Below are 23,262 nucleotides of genomic sequence, written 5' to 3' on the forward strand. Positions count from 1 at the left end.
CTTTTGACTATAATATGTACGCAGTTGCATAACCACCTTCATTTGGTGGGCTACGCTGGTGCGACAAAATTCTTTGTTATTGGTTTATTATTGGTTGTTATTGGTTGTTTAACCGTATTATGTGAAAACAGTTAATAAACGATTTTTCTCACAGTTAACAGTTTTATTACCATCTTATTAATGGTTATTGGATTGTGTTGTTTGAATATATAGTAAAATAACAATTAAATGAATTGTTATTTAACCTTTTTATCCGAGAAATTTCGAACAGTGTACGATAAACTATAATCTTACATAAGTAAAATAAAAATCAGGTGTGAAATAAGAAAGATTGAACTTAGTAGTTTTACTGCAAATCAAGATTGCAGTGATCTCCCTCAAATGGTCAAGTTTTAGAAAAATAATGCTCTAAGTTATTTTACACATAGCTTGCAAAAAAAGTTAGAGTTTCAACCCTTTGTTTCGAAAAAAAAATCTTTTTTTAAATTCTCCTTCAGTTATTGCCAATGAAGGTCAAGTAATTTTAATAACAAACGTTTCATGAATTTTGTAATTTTAATTGAGAAATTCCAAATTCTGAACAAAATAAGTCGTTTTTTAGGAAACCTTGAAAATACGACTTTTTTTAAATTTTTATTACTCAAGATTTTACTCATTAAAGTTCTGTTAAAATAACATTACTAAAAATAAGGCAAAAATATTATGCACCAAATTAAATATTAAATAAATAAAATTTGATAATTATTAAATTAGCAATAAAAAATTAATCAGTTTAAAATATATTTCGGTATGAAATTATCTTTGGATGAGCAATTTATACCACAGAGCGCAACATTTGTTTTTTACTTTTCTAAATAGTTACAGACATGCAGCGAAATACGCAAAAATTTCAAAATTGTTTGGATTCAAATTTTAAACATTCACCTGAACAAATTGAATTTATTGGGACCATATTTTCCAGACTTTCTAATACTTTGAGGATTAAGAATCCGACTATAAAAAGTAATTTTTTTTCATCAAAAGTTAATTTAAGTGTTTGATTTCGAATATCGTGCTCAAAACTAAAGCTCTCAAAAGGAGACTTTTTTATTCCTTTTGGCGCCCATAAAAGAGAAGAAAAAAAAACAGATTATGTCCTCGTGTGTTACTTCATTTAAAGTGACATATTTTCAATATTTTTCAAAACCGAAAAGTCAAATAGTTGAAACTTTTCATGCGACGTAATTTCTAGAATAACCCTTTCCGAACATCCATGGTGACGTCATCATAACGCCTTTAGTAGGGGTGTAAGAAAAGGGTACGGGGTGAAACGGTGAATCCGTATTGGTTCTTCAATAAAATCATATTTTTTCGTCTAGTTTTGAAGTTTTTTATTAATTGTAAACGCTCTGATTTTTTTGTAAGAATAACTTTAAAGTTTAAATTAAATAAAAATGAATATGTATGAATGGTGTTTTTATAATGTAATCGCCGTTATTTTATTTAGTACATAAAATTATGTTTTAAATTAAATAGCCAAAATGTAGCTATGAAATGATTATAATTTAGAAAAACCAAAAGCAGTTAAAAAAAGAAGTTCCCTTAAAGTTTAAGAAGAGATGGAATTTGTGCAAAAATCTTTACCTAAAAGACCTAACTTTACCTAAAGACTCTTCAGACTCATGATGAAGTTTTTATAAGCTTTCTTACTACTTTAAAACTCTACAAAAATCCGTATGGTTCGTTAGTTATATATAAATAGAGTGTAAAAAATTTAGAAAAATTAATACCTATCGATCTATAAACAAATGAGCTCAATATACTTTATATGGTCTTTCTCTACGCAAGTTTCATATCTTCGAGAATTTCAGCTTTCTTTATCTGTGATATAAAATCTCAAACTCAGGCACAAAAAGCTCTGATCTATCTCGTATTTAATGGGCCACGAAAAGAGAGTCATATTTATTCTACATGTTATTTTCAATGTATATAAAAAATTGAATAACACTGACATTTATCAAAGTTTCTTTTAGCCTTACTCAGATCTTTTATCAAAGTGTAAACGGATAGTTCATGCTATAGATTTCAAATGAAACATGAAACTGTTTATAATTCTAAGTCATATTTTTGTCAACCTCTATACATTTTTTGTTAATGGTACAATTCTATTTATAGTTCACAGTTTTTTTTTCTCATTTCAATACGAATTATAGAGTTAATTTAGAATCGTTTATGTTAGTGCTTTAAATTTTCTTCATGTAAATCATTAATGTAAAAATTTAAAATTTTCTAAAAAGTTCAAAATCTTTTACCTTAGATTTTAGGATTTTCGTTCTATTTTCCGTAAATAATATTTCTATCACGTTTCTATAAATTACTATTTATTTTATTCTGAGTCATTCGATACATTGATAATTTATCGATAAAAAACGCTATTAAAAGTAAGAACGTTTATCCGTATTTATTTTCATAAAAATTTAAAAAGAATGTTGATGCATGTCAATCATGTAAGTATACATAATATTCAACATATGAATAAATTTATTGTCTAGAAATTAAAGATAAATTAAAATATTTAAGGTAGATAGGTACTTTATTTACGTCACACTAGAGCTGCACAATGGACTATTGGCTACCGTTTCATGACATGCCATCACAATTTTGATCCTCTGCAGAGGAGATGTCTTCCCTGCTTTGGTAACCCGACGACCTGAGCGCGAAGTCGAGCACTTTACAGTCGAACAGTTTAACAAGGACCGATTCCGCGCTCTCTCGGTCCCTACGCAGGCTAATCAAAGTGGTCACTCACCCTCTTACCTGCCAGTGACGCTTTACTTCGGTATTCTACTGGGAACAGTGTCTTTACGATCAGTTCACTGCGGGACTAAAATATTTAAATAAAATCGTAATTTACTTCTTCTTTTAAGAGAACTTGTACTTTGGCTTCCACATCTTTAGAGAAAACTCATCCAAGCGTTTTATAGAATTAAAACAAAACAAATAACCAAACGATTATAAAAAGATTCTTAAACTCAATTAAAAATTTGAAAGAAAATGACAAACTCATTGTTCAATTAGTACTCAAGCCGTAACCATTTGGTTGGAAAGTGTTGCCATTTTGCTTCGCTTTGAGAAAAAAAGAATGCTTTTTACATGCTCGAGCATTAGAGTGAAAACTCTTAATATACTTCTCTGTGTCATTTAAAAGTTGCCAAATATTAATTTTCAGATGTTATGTAGTTTATAATTATGAGTTAATAATCGTAAAAATAACGAACTATTTATTCCTTGCTAAATAAAATAAATTCTTAATTTTTTAAAACTTTTGTGTATCACGTTTTAATTGAATAAAAGAATTTTCTAAGACCAATTAAATCATCGAACTGCAGAACCTATTTAATGTAAATAAAATAAACAGGAAAGTGAGTTTAAAAAAAATCCTTTTTCAAATTTAACTTCAATAAACATATTCTTTTTTTAATTTTCATGTTGAACTCAAGCTGTTCATAAAAAATGTTCATGTTGTTTTTGAAATTTTTAAATCTCAGTGAGCATGGGCATATTTTTTGTTCAGCTGAGTGGCGACAGTTATCAGTGGTTACTCAATTAGAAACAATTTAAAGAGACTCAATAATGTTGCGCTTCATTTTAGCACATTATTTTTTTTAAATTTTTTTTTTCATTTCTTTAATGATGTATGTTTCTTACTCATCTTCCTAATATATATTTTAGAATTCCTACTAAAGACGATCTCAAAAAAACATACACACTGGAGTTTTCAAATTAGTATTTAAGCGGAGAAGAAACTATCTAAATCAGAAAATTTACTAACGCGGATGGCAGATTTTAAAATATTAAAACCTGTTAGATTGCAGATCGAATTTTGTTTCCTATAATCGCCTCCACATTTTTTCTCTGTTTCTTCAGACATTTAAATTGGAATAAATGTTTAAAACCAATTTGTGAGTCACAAGATTTATGTTGCTTTCTTGTTTTTGTGACCCCAAATATATATATTTATTGTCTTCATTTTTTAAAAGGGTCCTAAAAATATACTTTAAAGGTGATGATTAAGCATTCGTTGGAATTTGGATGTTACGAGTTGCGGTTAATTGGGATAATTACCCTGATAACTGCCAAAGATCTAAATAATTTGTTTTATTTACTCTGCATTTGCGTTACAGGGAGAGGAAAGCCACGAAAACCTTCTACGGTTAGTTAACGGCAAGGAGAGTGTTTCCCATAATCCGTCTACCCTTGAGGATATTTTGCGTCAGCATTGTCACGAACTGGAAACAGAATTCGCATTGACTAGCCATTGCTCAGATTCGAACCTAAGTGGTTGACGAACCATGGGCTAGAGTCTCATTGCCATCTGACTAATCATGAAGGGATTTCATGGTTTTCCTCTCCACGTAGCGCAAATGCGAGTTAGTTTCCTAAAAAAGTTCCCTATATTTGATCCAGGAGTTCCCTTGTCTTCTGTAATGGGTATGAAATTACAAGGCTACGGAGTGGAATATTGTTAGTCGTAAATTCAAAATTGGTCGGATGTTATAAAATACTTACATAAAATAAAATACAATGGTTATTAAATAAAACTTAGCTGGTAGTCGCCTACACATCTTTGTCTTATAAATATAAAGCGTTATGATTGTAAGAAAAAAATATGGTGAAATAATACTCGCTTTTTTACTTTTCTCTGATGAAACTCTTGGTAATTTCACATATCTCAATGTTTTAGAATGTTTTCGCAACAAACATTCTACCCAGATAAATTTAAAGACACTAACTCCATCTTTTTTTCTAAATTCCTTTTTTGTAATACACCGCTCAGAAAGCTCTTAATCAAATAGAGTATTGAAATTCCTATTGGTTCATTATTTGATTCAAGCCTCTCCTTCGGCTACAAATTAAAATGCTAAGCTTGCAGTTAAAATGAGTGTTAGATTTAAGATGTCACCAATTGGAAGCTCGCGGGCAGAAAATAGAGGAAAGTTATTGTCTTAATTTCCTATTGCAAATTTTATTTCCCATTGTCTCTGCTCTAATCTCAAAACTTATTTACTCAAATTCACTAAAATGTTACTTAACTTCTAGCCACTTAATTTTTCAATTGCATCAGTAAATATTTCTGTGGAAAAGGAAAATAATTCACAGTTTATTTCGCAAAATTTAATTTAAGGTAACCGACTAGTTTCGACATTTTTTTTTACAAATATTCATATAAAATTTAAAAAAACTATTTTATTTATTTCATTATTTGCAGAAACTTATGATGTCAGCAAAAAAATATTATTATTTTTTTAATGGCCATATTTAGGTAAAAATAAGATATTTTTATGCATATGCGGAAAACAACGTGAAAACAAATTCTATCATCTAAAACAAAAAATCCGCTGAGGATTTTATTTAGATGGCAATCAATTATATTTTGGTCTTAAAAACAAGTGCATATACTACTGAATTAAGTATCAATGTAGTTTAAAAAAACAAAACAGTGTTTAAAAATTTCCGCACTTGTCCTTGCGAAAAAACATGGATAAAAAATGAAATTCTACTTTTTTTTTCTTAGTCCGTAGTTCAAAACATGTGCGCTATAATCATAAATACTCATGAAAAATTGTATAATTTTTTTTAAGAAGTAGCGTGAGAAATCGTGTCTAAGGTGGTGTAAAATGTGAAAAAATCTGATTTTGAGATAAAAGAATTTAAAATCTTAAAATCATTAGTCTATCCAGTGTTATCACTTTGCACAAAAACTGCATAACAACACAATATCAAAAATTTTGCACAAAATCATGTTTTCACACTAGTTGGATATCTTGAAAAAAAAATTTTATATAAATATTTTTACTCTATCTTCAAATTAATTATGGACCAAAACCCCTATCAGAATTTAATCTGTAGCATTTCATTATGTGTAAAGGGAATAAAAAATCAATTTTCCTTTTAAGATTTTTTACTTCATGGAAAAAGTACTTTAATATCAAAATTTGTTTAAAAAGCGATACTTGAAAGTATGGGTGATTCTCACGAAATACAACAATTGACAGTCTTTTGCTCCATGATCTGATACTATATTACAAAAGGAACTTTTTTTTAAAAAAAATTAATAAATAGCATTGCTGTTAGCATTTTGAAATGACTTTGCATTAGCATTGACTGTTTTGTATAATTTAAAAATTTAATTAAATATCAAAATATCATTTTCCTGATAAGTCACAAACAATATTTCCAATAATAACTAGCTTCAAAATTTCCCATAAATTATTCAATATCTAATTTTTTTATCTCAACCATTTTAAGCATTTCTAAAATATATGCACAGGGTATTATTTCCCAAAACTTTTTTGAAAATAATTTTTTCTGTCAATAATTTGTTTGTCACATAAAAATCAGTCATTTTCTTGGTCAGAGTAATTTATAGCCAAATTGGATAGCGCCTGCAATCAATATCTCAGGTTCAGAGATTTATTAGAATACCATCCTATCAGAACATTGCAGGAATAAAGAACCAACTTTCTGGCGCAAAATCTATTTCAAAAAATTTTACAAGGTGAATAGGTTTTTTTGTTGTCATTTTCCTGTCCACTTGAAATTATTAATAGCATAAACTACATGGATTTACCTGAGTTATTTCAAGAAATCCTGTTGTTTTCTGTGGAAAGTAAACGTCTTAAGCCGAAATGTTAAATTAAAGTAAAGTTTAATACTGTAAAATAGCAAATTGTCACTATCCTGGCTGTCATTTTCCTGGCTTATGAATGCCAGTTACCAGAATTTTTTTTAAACAGTATGTAAGATTGTAATATGCTTGAATGTAATCAAAGTTATTTATTAATTTAATGATTGATTGTTATACACAATTTTATTCCGTACGTATCAACAACAAAAACATTTCTGATTCTTTCTGCAATGGATAAAAAAATTAATTTAAGCAATTTATGGTTCATCCAAAGAAAAAGGGTTTAGGTTATTTTTTTTCAAAACACTGATAGTTAAAATATAAAGAATAAGTTAAGAAAATTACTGCACAATTTAATTCTGTCATAGCCTTTAAACTCTACTTGGGTGTATAAATTAAAGAATGTAATAAAGTTGCAAAAGAAAATTATTTGAAATATTTTAAATTTAGATAATATAATAAAAAAAGAATTTCTGATGTAAATTATTATAAAATTAATTTTACTAGGTTATTTTAAAACATGGTGTCTAAAAAAATCAAGGAAAAATAAACTGAGGGGGAAAACGAGAAACCGAGAAGAAACGGTATGTTCAAATTGTTCACAATAAATATTTTTAGAATTTATTTACATCAAAAGTTACAATTAACTTTTCAACTTTGTCTTTTTGTGTTTCTTAAGTTGAGTTACTTACTATTAGCTTAAAATGACTGTTTTCTTAACTTCTAAGCTAATATTTCATTTTCCTAGCCATTCAGTCATTTTTCAGGCATTCAAAATTGGGTGAATTTCTATTTTATTTTTTTTTTCTTAAGCAAATGTCAATAAACTACATTGCTGTCTGTAAGATATTAATAAATGTAACAGAATAAATATACAAAAAAATTTAAATTCTTTTGAAGGACTTAAATTTGAAGAAACGTTTTTTTATGAATTGTCATGTTTCCCAAGAATCACCCGTATACATATGACGCAATTATACTTCTAACTCTTTAGTTCTAAATGTTACAAATATTGTGTTTTTATTTATAAACTTTATTGGATTCTTAATAGAGATAAAACAAGGAAAGAAAAGTAATTCTATTTACACTGAGAGTTAATTATTTATTCTAAAATTTGAACAAATTCAAATTCAGCAAAATTTTATTATTTCTTTTTTTTTCATTTTTTTTTAAACTTTTATTAAGCGTGTCTTCTTATTTACAAGTCTAATGTTTTCGTATTGCATATGCGTATGGTTATTTGACTGTTTTGTTTGAATATGGTTACATAACACTTAAATAAATCATTATTTAACCATTTTTCCGAGAAATTTCAAATAGCGTACTATGGGGCCGGGATAGCCTGGTCGGTAGGGCGCTGGGCCCATATCCAAGAGGTCGTGGGTTCGATCCTCGCCGGCCGAAGACTCCCCGTGTAGTAAATGGTGACTGATGCACGTTAAATCTGTCGAGTCTCAAAGTCCTCCATGTTCCCACAACAAATCAATACCTCTGGGGGTACTGATCCAGGAGTTTCCTTGTCTTCTGGATTGGTTCAAAATTACAAGGCTACGGAGTTGAACGTTAGTAGTCGTAAACCCATGAAATTGGGTCGGCTGTTCAACGACGGTTATAAAATAAAATAAAAATAGCGTACTATGAACTATAATTTTATGTAACTGAAATAATAATCAGATGTGAAATAAGAAAGATTGAAAATAGTAGTTTTACTGAAAAACAAATTTTATTTCCCATTGTCACTGCGCTAATCTCAAAACTAATTTACCCAAATTCACTAAAAGGGTACTTAACTTCTAACTATTTAATTTTTCAATTGCATCAGCAAATATTTCTGTGGAGATAATTCACAGTTTACTTTGCAAAATTTAATTTAAAAAGTTGTTTCTTTATTAATATTTTTACTATGTCTTAAAATTAATTAAATACCAAAATCCCTGTCAGTATTTAATCTGTAGCATTTCATTATGTGTAGAAGGAATAAAAAAAACTTTCTTTTTAAGATTTTTTACTTCATTGAAAAAGTAATTTAATATCAGAATTAATTTAAAAAGCGATACTTGTATTTAAGAAAGTATACATCTGAGGCAATTACACTTCTAGCTCTTTTGTTCCAAACGTAGCAAATATGTATTTATTTAAACTACTTTATTGGATTCTTAATAAGGTAAAACAAAGAAAAAAAAGTAATTCTATTTACACTGAGCGTTAATCACTTATTCTTAAATTTAAACAAGTTTGAATTTGCCAAAATTTTATTATTTCTTTATTAATTTATTTTTATTTAGTGTGTCTTCTTATTTACAAGTCTAATGTTTTTGTAATACATTAGACTTGATATACATATCAAGTTTGATTAATTGCATATTTGTTTTTCAAAAAAGTAATAATGTATAATATCAAACGGACTTTTAAACATATTTTTTTCCAGATTATAAAACATCTTGGGGCTGTAATAAAGTATTAATTTAGCTTTAATTTATCTAAAGTAATAACTCAAGCACCTTTCTTTAATTTTAACATACTTTTTTTGTTAAAATTTTCCTTGTTTGAACTTAAGAAAAAAGAGGGGAATAAGAAATCAAAAAGTTACAGAAGAATCAAGGAACGAAATAACTATTAAGGAAACAAACGAAATTGAAATTTTTTAGCAAAAAGGAATTTCTGTATAAATTCATATCAAAACTCAGAAGGTATTTGACTTTTTTATCAAAATAAAAAAAGGTGTGATTAATCTTATGAATAAATATAAATGAATCAGATTTCAACTTTAGCATAAGAAACCCTTTTTCCAGTTGAAGAATTACTAAATCTTTATGTTTATAAAAGAAATTAAAATTTCACTCTATGCAATTATTCAAATTCTGAAGAACATATAAACAAATGATATTTAAAAACTATCTGTAGATCAATATGCTGATATGCGAAATATATTGGTTGAGATATTTTAAACAATGAATGAATTTTCATTTTTCTCAAAATTCGGAAGATTTAAATAAAACTGGATTCTCTTAAAGTATTTATATGACTGTACAAACTTTTGTTTACTTAAACTGCTATCTTGTTTCCAATAAATTTCCGCAGTTTGTTTCTAAAGACGATGGAATATTTCTTTAAAGTATTTACTTTTTTAAACGATAATCGTTACCCTTTTATCAAATCAAAAGTTAATCACCGATAGCATAAAATAAATCTCTTTAAGTATTTACATGACTGTACAAACTTTTGTTTACTTAAACTGCTATCTTGTTTCCAATAAATTTCCGCAGTTTGTTTCTAAAGACGATGGAATATTTCTTTAAAGTATTTACTTTTTTAAACGATAATCGTTACCCTTTTATCAAATCAAAAGTTAATCACCGATAGCATAAAATAAATCTCTTTAAGTATTTATATGACTGTACAAACTTTTGTTTACTTAAACTGCTATCTTGTTTCTAATAAATTTCCACAATTTGTTTTTAAAGACGATGGAATATAAATATTTCTTTAAGTATTTACTTTTTTAAACGATAATCGTTACCCTTTTATCAAATCAAAAGTTAATCACCGATAGCATAAAATAAATCTCTTTAAGTATTTATATGACTGTACAAACTTTTGTTTACTTAAACTGCTATCTTGTTTCTAATAAATTTCCACAATTTGTTTTTAAAGACGATGGAATATAAATATTTTTTTAAGTATTTACTTTTTTAAACGATAATCGTTACCCTTTTATCAAATCAAAAGTTAATCACCGATAGCATAAAATAAATCTCTTTAAGTATTTATATGACTGTACAAACTTTTGTTTACTTAAACTGCTATCTTGTTTCTAATAAATTTCCACAATTTGTTTTTAAAGACGATGGAATATAAATATTTCTTTAAGTATTTACTTTTTTAAACGATAATCGTTACCCTTTTATCAAATCAAAAGTTAATCACCGATAGCATAAAATAAATCTCTTTAAGTATTTATATGACTGTACAAACTTTTGTTTACTTAAACTGCTATCTTGTTTCTAATAAATTTCCACAATTTGTTTTTAAAGACGATGGAATATAAATATTTCTTTAAGTATTTACTTTTTTAAACGATAATCGTTACCCTTTTATCAAATCAAAAGTTAATCACCGATAGCATAAAATAAATCTCTTTAAGTATTTATATGACTGTACAAACTTTTGTTTACTTAAACTGCTATCTTGTTTCTAATAAATTTCCACAATTTGTTTTTAAAGACGATGGAATATAAATATTTCTTTAAGTATTTACTTTTTTAAACGATAATCGTTACCCTTTTATCAAATCAAAAGTTAATCACCGATAGCATAAAATAAATCTCTTTAAGTATTTATATGACTGTACAAACTTTTGTTTACTTAAACTGCTATCTTGTTTCTAATAAATTTCCACAATTTGTTTTTAAAGACGATGGAATATAAATATTTCTTTAAGTATTTACTTTTTTAAACGATAATCGTTACCCTTTTATCAAATCAAAAGTTAATCACCGATAGCATAAAATAAATCTCTTTAAGTATTTATATGACTGTACAAACTTTTGTTTACTTAAACTGCTATCTTGTTTCTAATAAATTTCCACAATTTGTTTTTAAAGACGATGGAATATAAATATTTTTTTAAGCATTTACTTTTTTAAACGATAATCGTTACCCTTTTATCAAATCAGAAGTTAATCACCGATAGCATAAAATAAACATTTAAATTCTGAAATATATATAAACAGCGCCGCTGCTTAAAAAAATATCTATAGATCAATATGTTGATATGCAAAGTATATCGGTAGAGATATTTAAAACAATGAATGAATTTTAATTTTTCTCGAAATTCGGTAGATTTAAATAAAACTGGATTCTCTTAAAATAATCTATTTCTTTCAATACTAGCTTGTTTACAATAAATTTCCGCAGTTTGTTTTTAAATACGATGGATTATAAATATTTTTTTAAAGTATCTAATTTTTAAACGATAATAGTTAGCCTTTTAACAATTTAAAAGGTAATCACTGATGGCATGAAATAAAATATATCGACTTATTTCCGTGAATTCTACAAAATTGTTGCAAAATGCAGTGAAATTTTAGATTTTAATATCATTTTATACTTTAAATTACATCTCTTAATATAGACATAATTACTTGGAATGTTACTGAGATTTCAATCCAATGTTTAGCTATTTTATTAAGGATAATAAATACTAATGTGATAAACTATTTTAATCAATAATATAAATCTAATGATTTCTATTAATTCTTAAATTAAAAATAAATATCCCCCCAAAAAAATTTCTAAATTTGGAATTACTTAAACCAGATGCCCCCAATATATCACGAGCGTAAACCTAATTAAAGTAATAAAATGAAAAAAAGTAGTTCTTTGAGTGGAATAAAAACTTAACTTGTAATAGTATTATAAAAAATATTACTGTATAAACCATTTAACTTAGTTTAGTTCAGAAATGGCTCAACTTATAACATGCGTGTAAGGAAATATCATAAAATCATAGGGAAAAAGCATTTTTGTGAAATTTATTTCTATCTCCTGTAAATGCTACATGAATCACCATCAAATCTTATGTGAAACTTGGCAAGTTCGTGGATGGAAACATTTTCCATGATAAAGACAGCCTTTAGTAATGATTGTTTACCAGAATATCTAGTTAACTGGTAACTCAAAAACAAGTTTGCAGATGGAAATATTTTGCATGATAAAGACAGCCTTTAGTGATGATTGTTTATCAGAATATCGAGTTAACTGGTGGCTTAAAAACAAGTTTGCAGATGGAAACACTTTCCACGAAAAAGACAGCCTTTAGAGATGATTTGTATCAGAATATTGAGTTAACTGGTGGTTCAAAAGCAAGTTTGCTGATGGAAACGTTTTCCATGATAAAGACAGCCTTTAGTGATGACTGTTTATAAGAATGTCGAGTTAGCTGGGGGCTCAAAACAATTTCTGAAGGCTATAAGGAGGTCAGAGATGAGGCTCTTGCTGGAAGGCCATCAACGACAAAATCCGTCGTAAAGATAATGAATGTAAATCAATGTTCAGTCTCAAACCATCGTTTGCTTGCCTGCTTAATAATACACATAGCATACATTCCAAAACTGAACGTGAACTAGTGGAAACTTCATCATGCACTGAGGGAAAAAATATGGTCAAACTTTCAGTATATAACGTGTTTCTAGCTTTATTAGAACACCAAAAAATCTCAGTAATTGTGTCCTTACTGCTGATTTTGTGATTGTTGACCTAATCAAAAGCTTAGCACTATGGCTATAGAAAACATGTCAGAAGGGACATATAGTGACACCTGGATGACTGGAAATCTCGTTGAAAGAGATTTATGGAAGCAAGAGGAACCTATTTTAAAACTGATTTTTATTTTCAGTTTTAACAAAAACCATAAACATTTTAAGATTCTTATCTACTTCATTTTTATTGAAAATCATTCATTTAATTCTATTGAGGAAGCCAGGATGGAAAATTCATCGACAAAAAATATCCTAAAACATTTTCTTTTTGCAATTAAGATAAGTCTTGTTTCCTGGTTTGTCACCAAATAATGTTTGGAATACAAAAAAGATTTTTGAAAATAAATATCGGTGGGTTGAAGGTCAAACTTTTTTCGTACGAATTTTTATTACTTTTCTGACATAAGCAGTTTGATTCACTTTTGAAAAACGAGAGTTTTCAATCATATAAAATATGTATGCATTCCAACCCCCCCCCCAAAAAAAAAATTTATCTCTTTAAATTTGTTCACCGTGAAAATAAATTTTCGCACTAGGACAATTGAGGGGATACCTTTCCAATTCTTTTACTATAGATCCTTGAAACTGTTTTATTTTAGCCATCTTTTTCCAACACGTTCTTCAACTTTCGTTGCATTTGTTTTGCTTTCATCGAAATCATATAGGGTTTCTTTTTATTCTAAGTATCTATACAATCAATTTAAGATCAAACTTACAAAATATTTATGCCTAGAGTATTTTGTGTACTAAGATCACAATATTTATAAGCATACCTTTGTAAAACTTTTTCAGCAGTAAACGCTTTGACTACATAAAATACCATTTTCATCAGGATTTATTTTATCAATTTGCAAAAAAAAAAATATCTTTTGCTAACTGAGCAATAATTTTTTCCGCATTTTCTCAAACATAACATTTGTTTCCCCAAAAACTTCCTTTTTATTAGAATCTATCGCATGGATTTTCAAATGTTCATCCATAATATTATTTTTCATTTCTTTAAGCATAATACTTGATTTACTTAAAATTTTATTTATGACATAATCTATTTCGCAATTTAAGAAAATTTGCTTTCTTCTTGAATCCTATTGTTTGGTATTTTAATTAACACTTAATAAAGAAACAATTCCATGAATAGAATGTCCTAAGAACGTGACTCTTTGATAATGAATGTATTGCAATTTTCCTTCAGTAAGATCATCGACTGATCATTTTCTGACATATTGTGATAAACTTCGTAGACAAGCAGGGAATTACAAACTGCATTGATTTCAGAGTCACTCATTTAATAATTAATGCTTGGTTTAATATTAGTGTAACTAAGCAAACAATTCTAAAATCTAACTACTCATCCATTTTTCGTTCATAATTTTTTCGGATTTGAATTAAACATTTAAACAAGGCTTGTATTTTATTTTAATTAAATGTTCTGAAAAAAAAGTAATGGAGAAATAGCATGTGCTCCAAACTTTTACACTATTGCATTAAAACAAATGTAACATTAACATTTAAATACGAAGAAAAAATAAAATTTATTATTAAAATCTAGCGATTGAAGTCAGAAGAACTAAGATGAGTTCAAATCTTAAAAAACATTCAGTCTATTTGTCAACAATTCTTCCTTCTAAGTAAACCAACTAAAACAAAAGCATCTTAAACAAAATTTTATTAAATTTTAATCGAAAACTGTAACTTTAATGTAAATTTTTCACTGTTATTGTGCAGACGCTCAAAACTTAAACTTTTGTTTAAAATGCACATTGTCAAAGAAACTTTAATTTAGAACGCACATTTTCAATAAAACCTTCATTTAAGAATGAACATTTTCAATGAAGCATGAAAGGAAAACGTATTTTTTAAAATAAAGCCTTCATTTCAACGGAACATTTCTAATAAAGCCATTCTTTTAAACTTGCATTCTAAATAACACCTTCATTTAAAACTTGGGCAGTGGGACCCCTGTGATTAGAAAATCGCGGACTCGATCCGGAGGATTCGGGGTGAGATTCTCGACCCACCGAATGCATGCGATATTCAAAAAATCTGTGGAATCGAAAATCCTGATTTTGGCAGCAGAGCAATGGATACAAGAATCTAGCGAAAATTTTCTTCCCCTTCAGATCTATGTCTAAATTGTAGCCTCACAAATTATGATGACACATGTCTTCGGATCATCATCAGAGATGTTTCCAAGACTGTCACCGAAAGACTATTGGAATCCTTGATGCAAACCAAAAAATTTGGCTTTTTTTGTAATCAAACTAATAGAACCCGTTTCTGTAATCGAACCCCTGTACTGACAACTTATCGAAACATCTTCGCAGAGATAATCATTATTTCACATTTTTATCATTTCAATTAACAAGGAAGGAATTCAAAGTGTCACTCACAAATCAAGTTGAATTTATTGTTATACAGTTTGCTGTTTTTATTTTTGAAACCTATATAAATAAAATACAGAGTCCTCGCTCATTAATTTATAATTCTCCAATTTGTTATGAAGTTATAAAGCTTAAATTTAGAGCATGCGTTCTTTATAGGATAAAAAAAAGCTAAAAAAGTTTCAATTCAATATTTTGTAATTATCGGGGAAATTAAAGGGTAATTAGCCCAAAAGTCTCAAATTTGGTTCTTGTGTTTCTTATATGATAGCAAGAAACTAAAAAGTTTCAAGTCGATACTTTTTTAATTATCGAGGTAATTAGGGTTATTTACCCCAATTAAAAGATATGCTAATTAAAACATTTCTACAAAGTTTGAAGTCTCAAATCTTGGCCACATGTTTCTTATCAAATAAAACTCTCATTTTGATAATTTGTAATTATCGCTGTATATAGCACTTTTTATCCAAATTAGCTTAATTGACAGACACATTTAAATAACACATTTCTATCAAGATGGAAGTTTCAGACTTGAATCATGTGTTCTTTAAAAGATAAATAGAAAAACTGAAAAATTTCACTTCGATATTTTGCAGTTGTTGAGGAAATTGAGGCGAAGTAACTGAAAATCATGCAAAATAAAAGTTTGTCACTAAGATGTCAAACAATTTCGACCACGTGTTCTTCATCAGATGACAGAATGAACTGAAAAAGTTTTATTTAGACATTTTGTAATTATCGTAGTAATTAGGAGTAATAACCCTAATTATGAGTAATACATTCATACTTACCCAGACTTCATTATTTACTATCAGGTCTTCCTAAAACTTCGATTAGTAATAACACTTTCTAAACAAATTAGAAGCCTCAAACTTGAATTATATGCTCCTTACAAAATTATAAGGAGGAAATAAACAAAAATTATTTAGATCTTTAGTAATTATCATGGTAATTAGCCCAATCAACCGCAACCTCCAAATTCCCCCGAATGTTCAACGCATCATGGCCTATTCTGGTTGGGAAGTTCGCAAAGAGGAGAGTTCGTGCAAGTAGATGTCTAGATGAAATCGCGGTGAGTTTGTCCAGGTGTATCAACTAACCTCTGATTTACTCGATTTCACTTAAAAGCACCAATTTTACATTAGCACCAAGAATTCACGGAAGTATCGACTTAAGGTCACAAAGCATTGAAATCATCCAGGTGAAGGATAATGTAGTTCGTGTACCTGGTGGTCACTTGGTTAGTAATATGCATACAGAATATTTTTTTAATTTCGCATTAAAGGTGACTCCGTGGTGGCTCGGGGGATAGAGTGTTCGCCTCCCAATGTGGTGAACCATTTTCGAATCCCAGCCTTGACTGGTCGATACAAATTCCGCACCCTTCCTGCACTGACCACAGTGGTGACGTAAAATATCCTCAGTGGTAGACGGATCATGGGTAAGAGTCCCTTTACCGTCAGGCTAGCCGTGGGAGGTTTTTTCGTCTCCATGTAGCGCAAATGCTGGGTTAGTTTCATCAAAAATTCCTCCATGAAGTCAAATTTCTCCCCATACTTGATCAAGGAGTTCTCTTATCTTCGGGATTGTGTTCAAAATTGCAAGGCTACGGAGTTGAACATTAGTAGTCGTTAACTTAAAATTGGATCGGCTGTTCAACGATGGTTTGGTTGAAAGCCGTGGTGACTTAAGGGATAGGGTGTTTACCTTCCAATGAGGTGTACCGGGCTCCAATAAAAATTCAATCCATACCTACTAATAAATTTCAAATGCAGTTTATCATTCTCTGTTTTCTTAATACGACATAGAAAGCCGTGGTGGCTCAGGGATAGAGCATTCGCTTTCCAATGAGGTGAACCAGGTTCAAAACCCAGCCTTGACTGGTAGATACAAATTCCGCACCCTGCTCGCACTGACCACAGTGCTGACGTAAAATATCTTCAGTGATAGCCTGATAATAGGTCACAGACCCCTAGCCATCAGACTAACCATGGAAGTTTCCGTGGTTTTCATCCCCATGTAATACAGATGCGGGATAGTTCCATCAAAAAGTGCTCCTTGAAGACAAATTTCTCACAATATTTGATCCAGGAGTTCTCTTGTCTTAACTCAAAATTGGGTCTGCTGTTTAACGACGGCTAAAAAATAAAATTTTAAAGAAATTATTGGTTGATATAAATTAATAAAATTGGGTAAAATAATTTGTATAGAATCGAAGAAATTTTGCGAAATGTGCGATAAATAATACGATTGGAAATGTCACATTTAAGAAACTGAAACAAGAAATTCATTTCAATCGATTTCCAATTAATTCTTAACTAATAATTCTAATTCGTCTAATAAATTGTTATTATTAAAAATACTTGTAAAATACAGAATCTCGTAAGTGCTCTAAGTGTTACTAACTATGTGTGCTAAGTAACACTAAGTAAGTGTTACTAAGCAGTAAAAAATAATTTGTCTAATATTGTAATTTCATCTTTTAAATTAAGCCATTTTAAATGCAAATATTAAACATTCCGATAAAGAAAAAAAGTCTTAAAGTAACATTTTATATTAACAGTCTTAAAGTAATAAATAAAAGTCTTAGAGTACCAGTAAAACACTCAGTCTGCTAAATGCATTCAACTTGAAAATGTACCCCGTGCAAAAATTTTAATTTTTTATGACTTATAACGTAAAAATTACTTCAAAATAAAAATAATAAATTTTTTATGTGATTTCTCTCTATCCATAATTCACATTTTGAGTCACATTTCGGGTACCTTATTTTCAAGTCTGGCGAATTTGATATAAATAAACAAATACAGATAAACCTCAGAAAAGCGGAAAATTGTTTTTCCAAGAATAATTTAAACCAAAGTAGTGACACCTAGCGTGCAATCTGATCTACGTTCTAAATTATTCCGTCTAACGACACTTCATTGCTATAGTTCTAAAACTCACACTTTGAGTCACATTTCGGGTACCTTATTTATAAGTCTGGCAAATTTTATACACGTAATCAATTACAGATTTACCTCTGAGAAGTGGAAAAGTGTTTTACCGAGAATAATTTAAACCAAAGTAGAAACTTTTCAATTCGTTTAAACTTCACTAGTGTGCTATATGGTCCACTTTCAAAATTATTCCACCTGACGACACTTAGTTGCTACGTAGCAAAAAAAGAAAAATATCTACTTGAAAACGAATTTATTCTTAAATATAACACTTCAAATTATTTTGTTTGTAAATCTTACTGTGTTGTACCAAATACTAAATTCAATATTCCTTCAAAATAATAAAACCAATAGATGTTTCTCTTTTTTTTATTATAGCATGGACGTTGGATTTATTTTGATGTATTGACAGTCCCCCAGAAAGTTCCATTTTCCTATTTCAAATGAATAATTCTACGATTTAGTTGGATTTCTTTTTTTGGCTATAACGGGATGATTTATTCCACACGCAAATTGTTTTTTTTCCTTTTTTTTCAAAGGAATTTTCTTTCCTTTTTTTTCAAATAAAAGGAATTGTACAACAGGTTTTTCTTCAAACTCTTTCATTTTTGTTCTTTTTGGATGAAAGCTTACCAGACATTATTTCATCATATAATAATAAGCATATAGAATTATATTCTGTCATTGAGTAGATTTTACTAAAATGACTAAAGCAATTTTCGATTGTATTCTTGACAAAGGATCGTTTTACACTAATTAAGCTTCATTTAAATTCATTTAAAAACAATTTATCTAAATTTTTTAATAAAAAATGTCTTTAATCAAAATTCAATATGGAAGACTCAGCTTTCCAAATTGAAATTAATGAATTCTGCATGAAATTTCTCTCCTTTTTTCAGGGTTTTTCAAACTTGATTGCATTTTTACGTTTTCAAACCTCTTATTTACAATATTTTCTTAAAATTACTGGTTAATTAAACTTCAAAAAGTATAAAATCAACTACACGAATTTAAACTTAATTTTAAAAGCACATTTAAACAAATGTTAAAATTTCTCTTAAGCTTCCACTAGAAAAAAAAATAATAACTTTCATTTTCAAAGATATTTAAGATTTACATTTAATAAAATTATATATAGCCTTTGCTTTCCGTCTTAGGTAAATTTAAACATTTATAGAATAAAAACTTAGTTTAAATTGAGGATTATTTTATTTAAACATGTATAGAAGTACATTTTTCAATTATTTACTTTCTTTTGCCACGCACATTTATTAATATATAATACAGAAATATTGTTAACTATTTATTAGTATAAAAATAAAATATTTTTACTTCATGTATTTTTCGCTATACACTCGATATTAACTAAATTTGAAAAAACAATTTATGAGGAAGAATAAGATCAGACAAAGTAATTGCACAAGATAGTGAAATACAGTTTTTCCTGAAATTAAAAATTTTGAAATCTCTAAGGAAAAAAATCTATCATTTTGGCAGAAATTTAAAACTTCTTTGCATTGTATTTAAAAACCTTCCTTACTTTTTGGGCTTTTCAGGGGTTTTAAAAAGAAAAAATTTCTTTACTTTTAAAGTTCTTCCATGATTTTCAACTTGTTATACACCCTGCGAAACTTGTATTGATTTAATTTCAAAATCGTAGTATTCATATAACTATTTCGTATTTGAAAGAAAATAAAAAAAAGGTTCAATCTAATTTTATAAGCTCAAAAAAAAAAAAAAGATTAATAATACGTTATATTTTATGCGCAAAATAGCAAAAGGTCTACAAAGAATGAATAATTGTAATAGTTTCGACCACTTTAAGTGGTTTTAATGAAATAATTGTAAGCACATGACTTTAATTTTTCCTACAGGGCCTATCAGAAATTCCGATTAAATATTTTGAGAAATACTCATTCGATAGGTGAAAAAAAGTTCTCATGTTTATTATTTTACAAAAAGTTATCCAATGATTCTGTATTCAAGCTATTGATGGGAAATCTCCATGAGGATGAAATGGTGGGCATAAAATTATAAGAAAGGAACCATAAGTTTTAATGCAGTTTTCAATTTCCCCAAAAAAATTACACTTCTCGTGTTTTCCAGGTAATCATACTTATTTTTTCATCGAAACTACCCTCGTATTTATACAAACTTGAATAAATATTCTAAATAATTGAACAGTGATTAAAAAATAACGGAAAAAATAATTTATAATACTAAGGGTCTACACTATAAGGAATAGCTAATTTCATAAAAACAAATTAGCATATAGGGTCTTGTTAGGTTTTCATAATTCAAGAGCACTTTCGATTAGAACTAAAATTTTTCGGATCGTAACTTCAAATTATAGGTACCTGACAGTGTTCCACGCTAAAACTAACAAATATATGTATATATATATATATATATATATATATATATATATATATATATATATATATATATATATATATATATATATATATATATATATATATATATATATATATATATATATATATATATATATATATATATATATATATATATATATATATATATATATATATATATATATATATATAGTTAGTTAGTTAGTTAGTTTTGGTTGGTTGGAAGGAAAAATATTTCATTTAGCATCACATGGTATATTCAAAACCTTTTCTATCAATGGCGGAACTCAAATTCGCACTCTAAAATTGTGTGCTTAAGTTTTTATCCTAGGAAAAGTAGCAAATGAATTTCCCTCTACTTTATTATATTGTAGGGAAAAAGGAAAATCTTAGTCATTACAATTGGTTTATTAAATAGGTCGCGTGACTCCCACGGGGAGGAAAGGGGAAAATGTCTTACTTTTTATTAATGCATACTTGAGCCAAAAATAGATTTAAGGACAGGATGTGAAGTTAAAAGTGTAAGAAAGCGTTTCGATTGGAATAATAAAATAAAAGAAAGGGACTTACAGAAAAGAAATAACATAAAAAGATTAATTGAAGCTTTTTATGTTACATACATATATATGCGTGTGCATACTAACTTTAAATCTTTTCATTGCAGTTCCCAGAAGCTCTCCTGATGAATTCTATTGCATTAGCAGCACTTGTAAGAAGAGGTAACTTTTCTTTGGATATATTCAGCTTCAGTATGCAAGAGAACGAGCCTGCCGATGTTGTAACCAGCATTCCAGCAGTTAAAGCTTTCTTTTATTGCTTATATATAACAATATTTGTGACTGGAATCTGTGGAAATGTCTTAGTGTGCTATGTCGTATTTCGAAATAAAGCCATGCACACGGTGACAAATATCTTTATAGCAAATCTTGCTTTATCAGATATACTGTTGTGTACATTTGCTGTTCCCTTCACTCCTTTGTATTTATTTATGCATGAATGGGTGTTTGGAGAGCTTTTATGCCATTTAGTACCTTATGCTCAAGGAGTAAGTGTTTATATATCAGCTTTTACTCTAATGTCCATAGCCATTGATCGATTTTTTGTTATTATTCACCCATTCAAACCACGTCTTCAAGTCAAATATAGTCTTCTTATTGTGCTAATAATTTGGCTTACAGCTGGATTCCTTACTTTGCCATATGGAATTTTTATGGATCTTGTACCAGCACGAGACGGAACACCATATTGTGATGAGGGATGGCCTCATGATTCGTTCCGAAAAGCATTTGGATTTACAACATCGGTCATGCAATTTGTCATTCCTTTCGTAATTATTACGTTTTGTTACGTAAGAGTTTGTTGTAAATTGCGAGACAGGGCCAGATGTAAACCAGGTGTTAATTCGGAACGAAAAATGGAAATAGAATGGGAACGTACCCGCCGCCTAAACAGAATGCTTATTTCAATGGTTCTAATATTTGGCTTCTCTTGGCTTCCAATCAACGTCCACAACCTGGTTGTAGATTTTTACATTCCGGCTAGTACATGGGCTTACTTGAATGGATTCTTTTTTCTTTCTCACGCCATCGCAATGAGTTCTACTTGTTATAATCCATTTCTTTATGCCTGGCTGAATGAAAATTTCAGAAAAGAATTTAAGACCGTCTTACCCTTTTTAAGTGAATCAAGAATGTGCCAATATTTTGATACTGGTCGTATTCAAGAAGCAGAAGAACTCGAGGAACCAAAACCATGTTGTTCAAAAATTGAGCCTAATGAAAAAGAAACTTCTGTTAAATATAGTCCAGAAACTGATACAGTTCGCATGCAAGTAAATGGTGAACAAGTATGCACAGCCGTATAAGCTACTAACCATTTTTTGTCCTCCTGTTTGTCTGTTTCATCATTTTTGCTTCAAATGATCTCAACTGAACTGCGACAAGACATGAATATATTTTGGTGAGTTCATTTACTTTTATTTTCTAATCAGTGTATAATTTTCTTCATTTTTTAGAAGCATGCTATCTTGCATATCTAAAATTAATTTTTTATTTGATTAATTAGTTTATTTAATAAATTTATTTAATTATTTATTTTAATTATTTAGTTGAATTATTCATACTAATTAGCTATTTATGGGTCCCATCCCTACAAAATAAGGAATTAAAAACAAAACTACACTGAAATTTAAAAATTTTAAGAAATAAATCCAAGTTATAACAGCACTTAACTGTTTGTTATTACTTGAATATTAGAAGCAAATATAAAATCTGACGAATTACCTGATTAAAAATCCAAGGAATAACTAGAACGTTATCAAATGTAAAGATGTTATAAAAGGATGTACCTACATGCAGCTTCATCAAGGGGACTTTTAAATGCAGTCAGTGCGGGAGCAATTTCTGCAGGCGGATTGCAAAATATCAAAACCTGACCAAAGCCCTCTAATGCTCCATAAAAAAGAAACAAAAAGAGATTCAGATGTAACATAAATACCTAAGTACAGAAAGTCGAAGTAGGAGTTGCATTGTGCACCCAAAAAACGAACCACCCTGAATAACTTTTGATCTAATGATTAGATCTTCACGTCCTAGGACAAATTCTTAATAGTTTGTGGGGGTGACTTCAAATATGCTAAAT

General features: G+C 28.7%; 1 protein-coding gene across 2 annotated transcripts in view; it reads left to right on the top strand.

Annotated features, from left to right (window-relative positions):
- The window catches only part of LOC107446327 (prolactin-releasing peptide receptor), a 210,639-nt gene that overhangs the window by 179,231 nt on the left and 8,146 nt on the right, over positions 1-23,262 (top strand). For both annotated transcript variants that reach the window (XM_071187661.2, XM_016060944.4), the window contains one exon: positions 21,287-22,581. In XM_071187661.2, coding sequence (XP_071043762.1) covers positions 21,305-22,486 — 1,182 coding nt within the window. In that variant the 5' untranslated portion in view covers positions 21,287-21,304 and the 3' untranslated portion in view covers positions 22,487-22,581. The remainder of the gene's footprint in view (positions 1-21,286; positions 22,582-23,262) is intronic.

This window comes from Parasteatoda tepidariorum, chromosome 11, assembly GCF_982258835.1.
Source record: "Parasteatoda tepidariorum strain Cologne lab strain chromosome 11, Ptep-v5.0, whole genome shotgun sequence".
Lineage (NCBI taxonomy): Eukaryota > Metazoa > Arthropoda > Arachnida > Araneae > Theridiidae > Parasteatoda > Parasteatoda tepidariorum.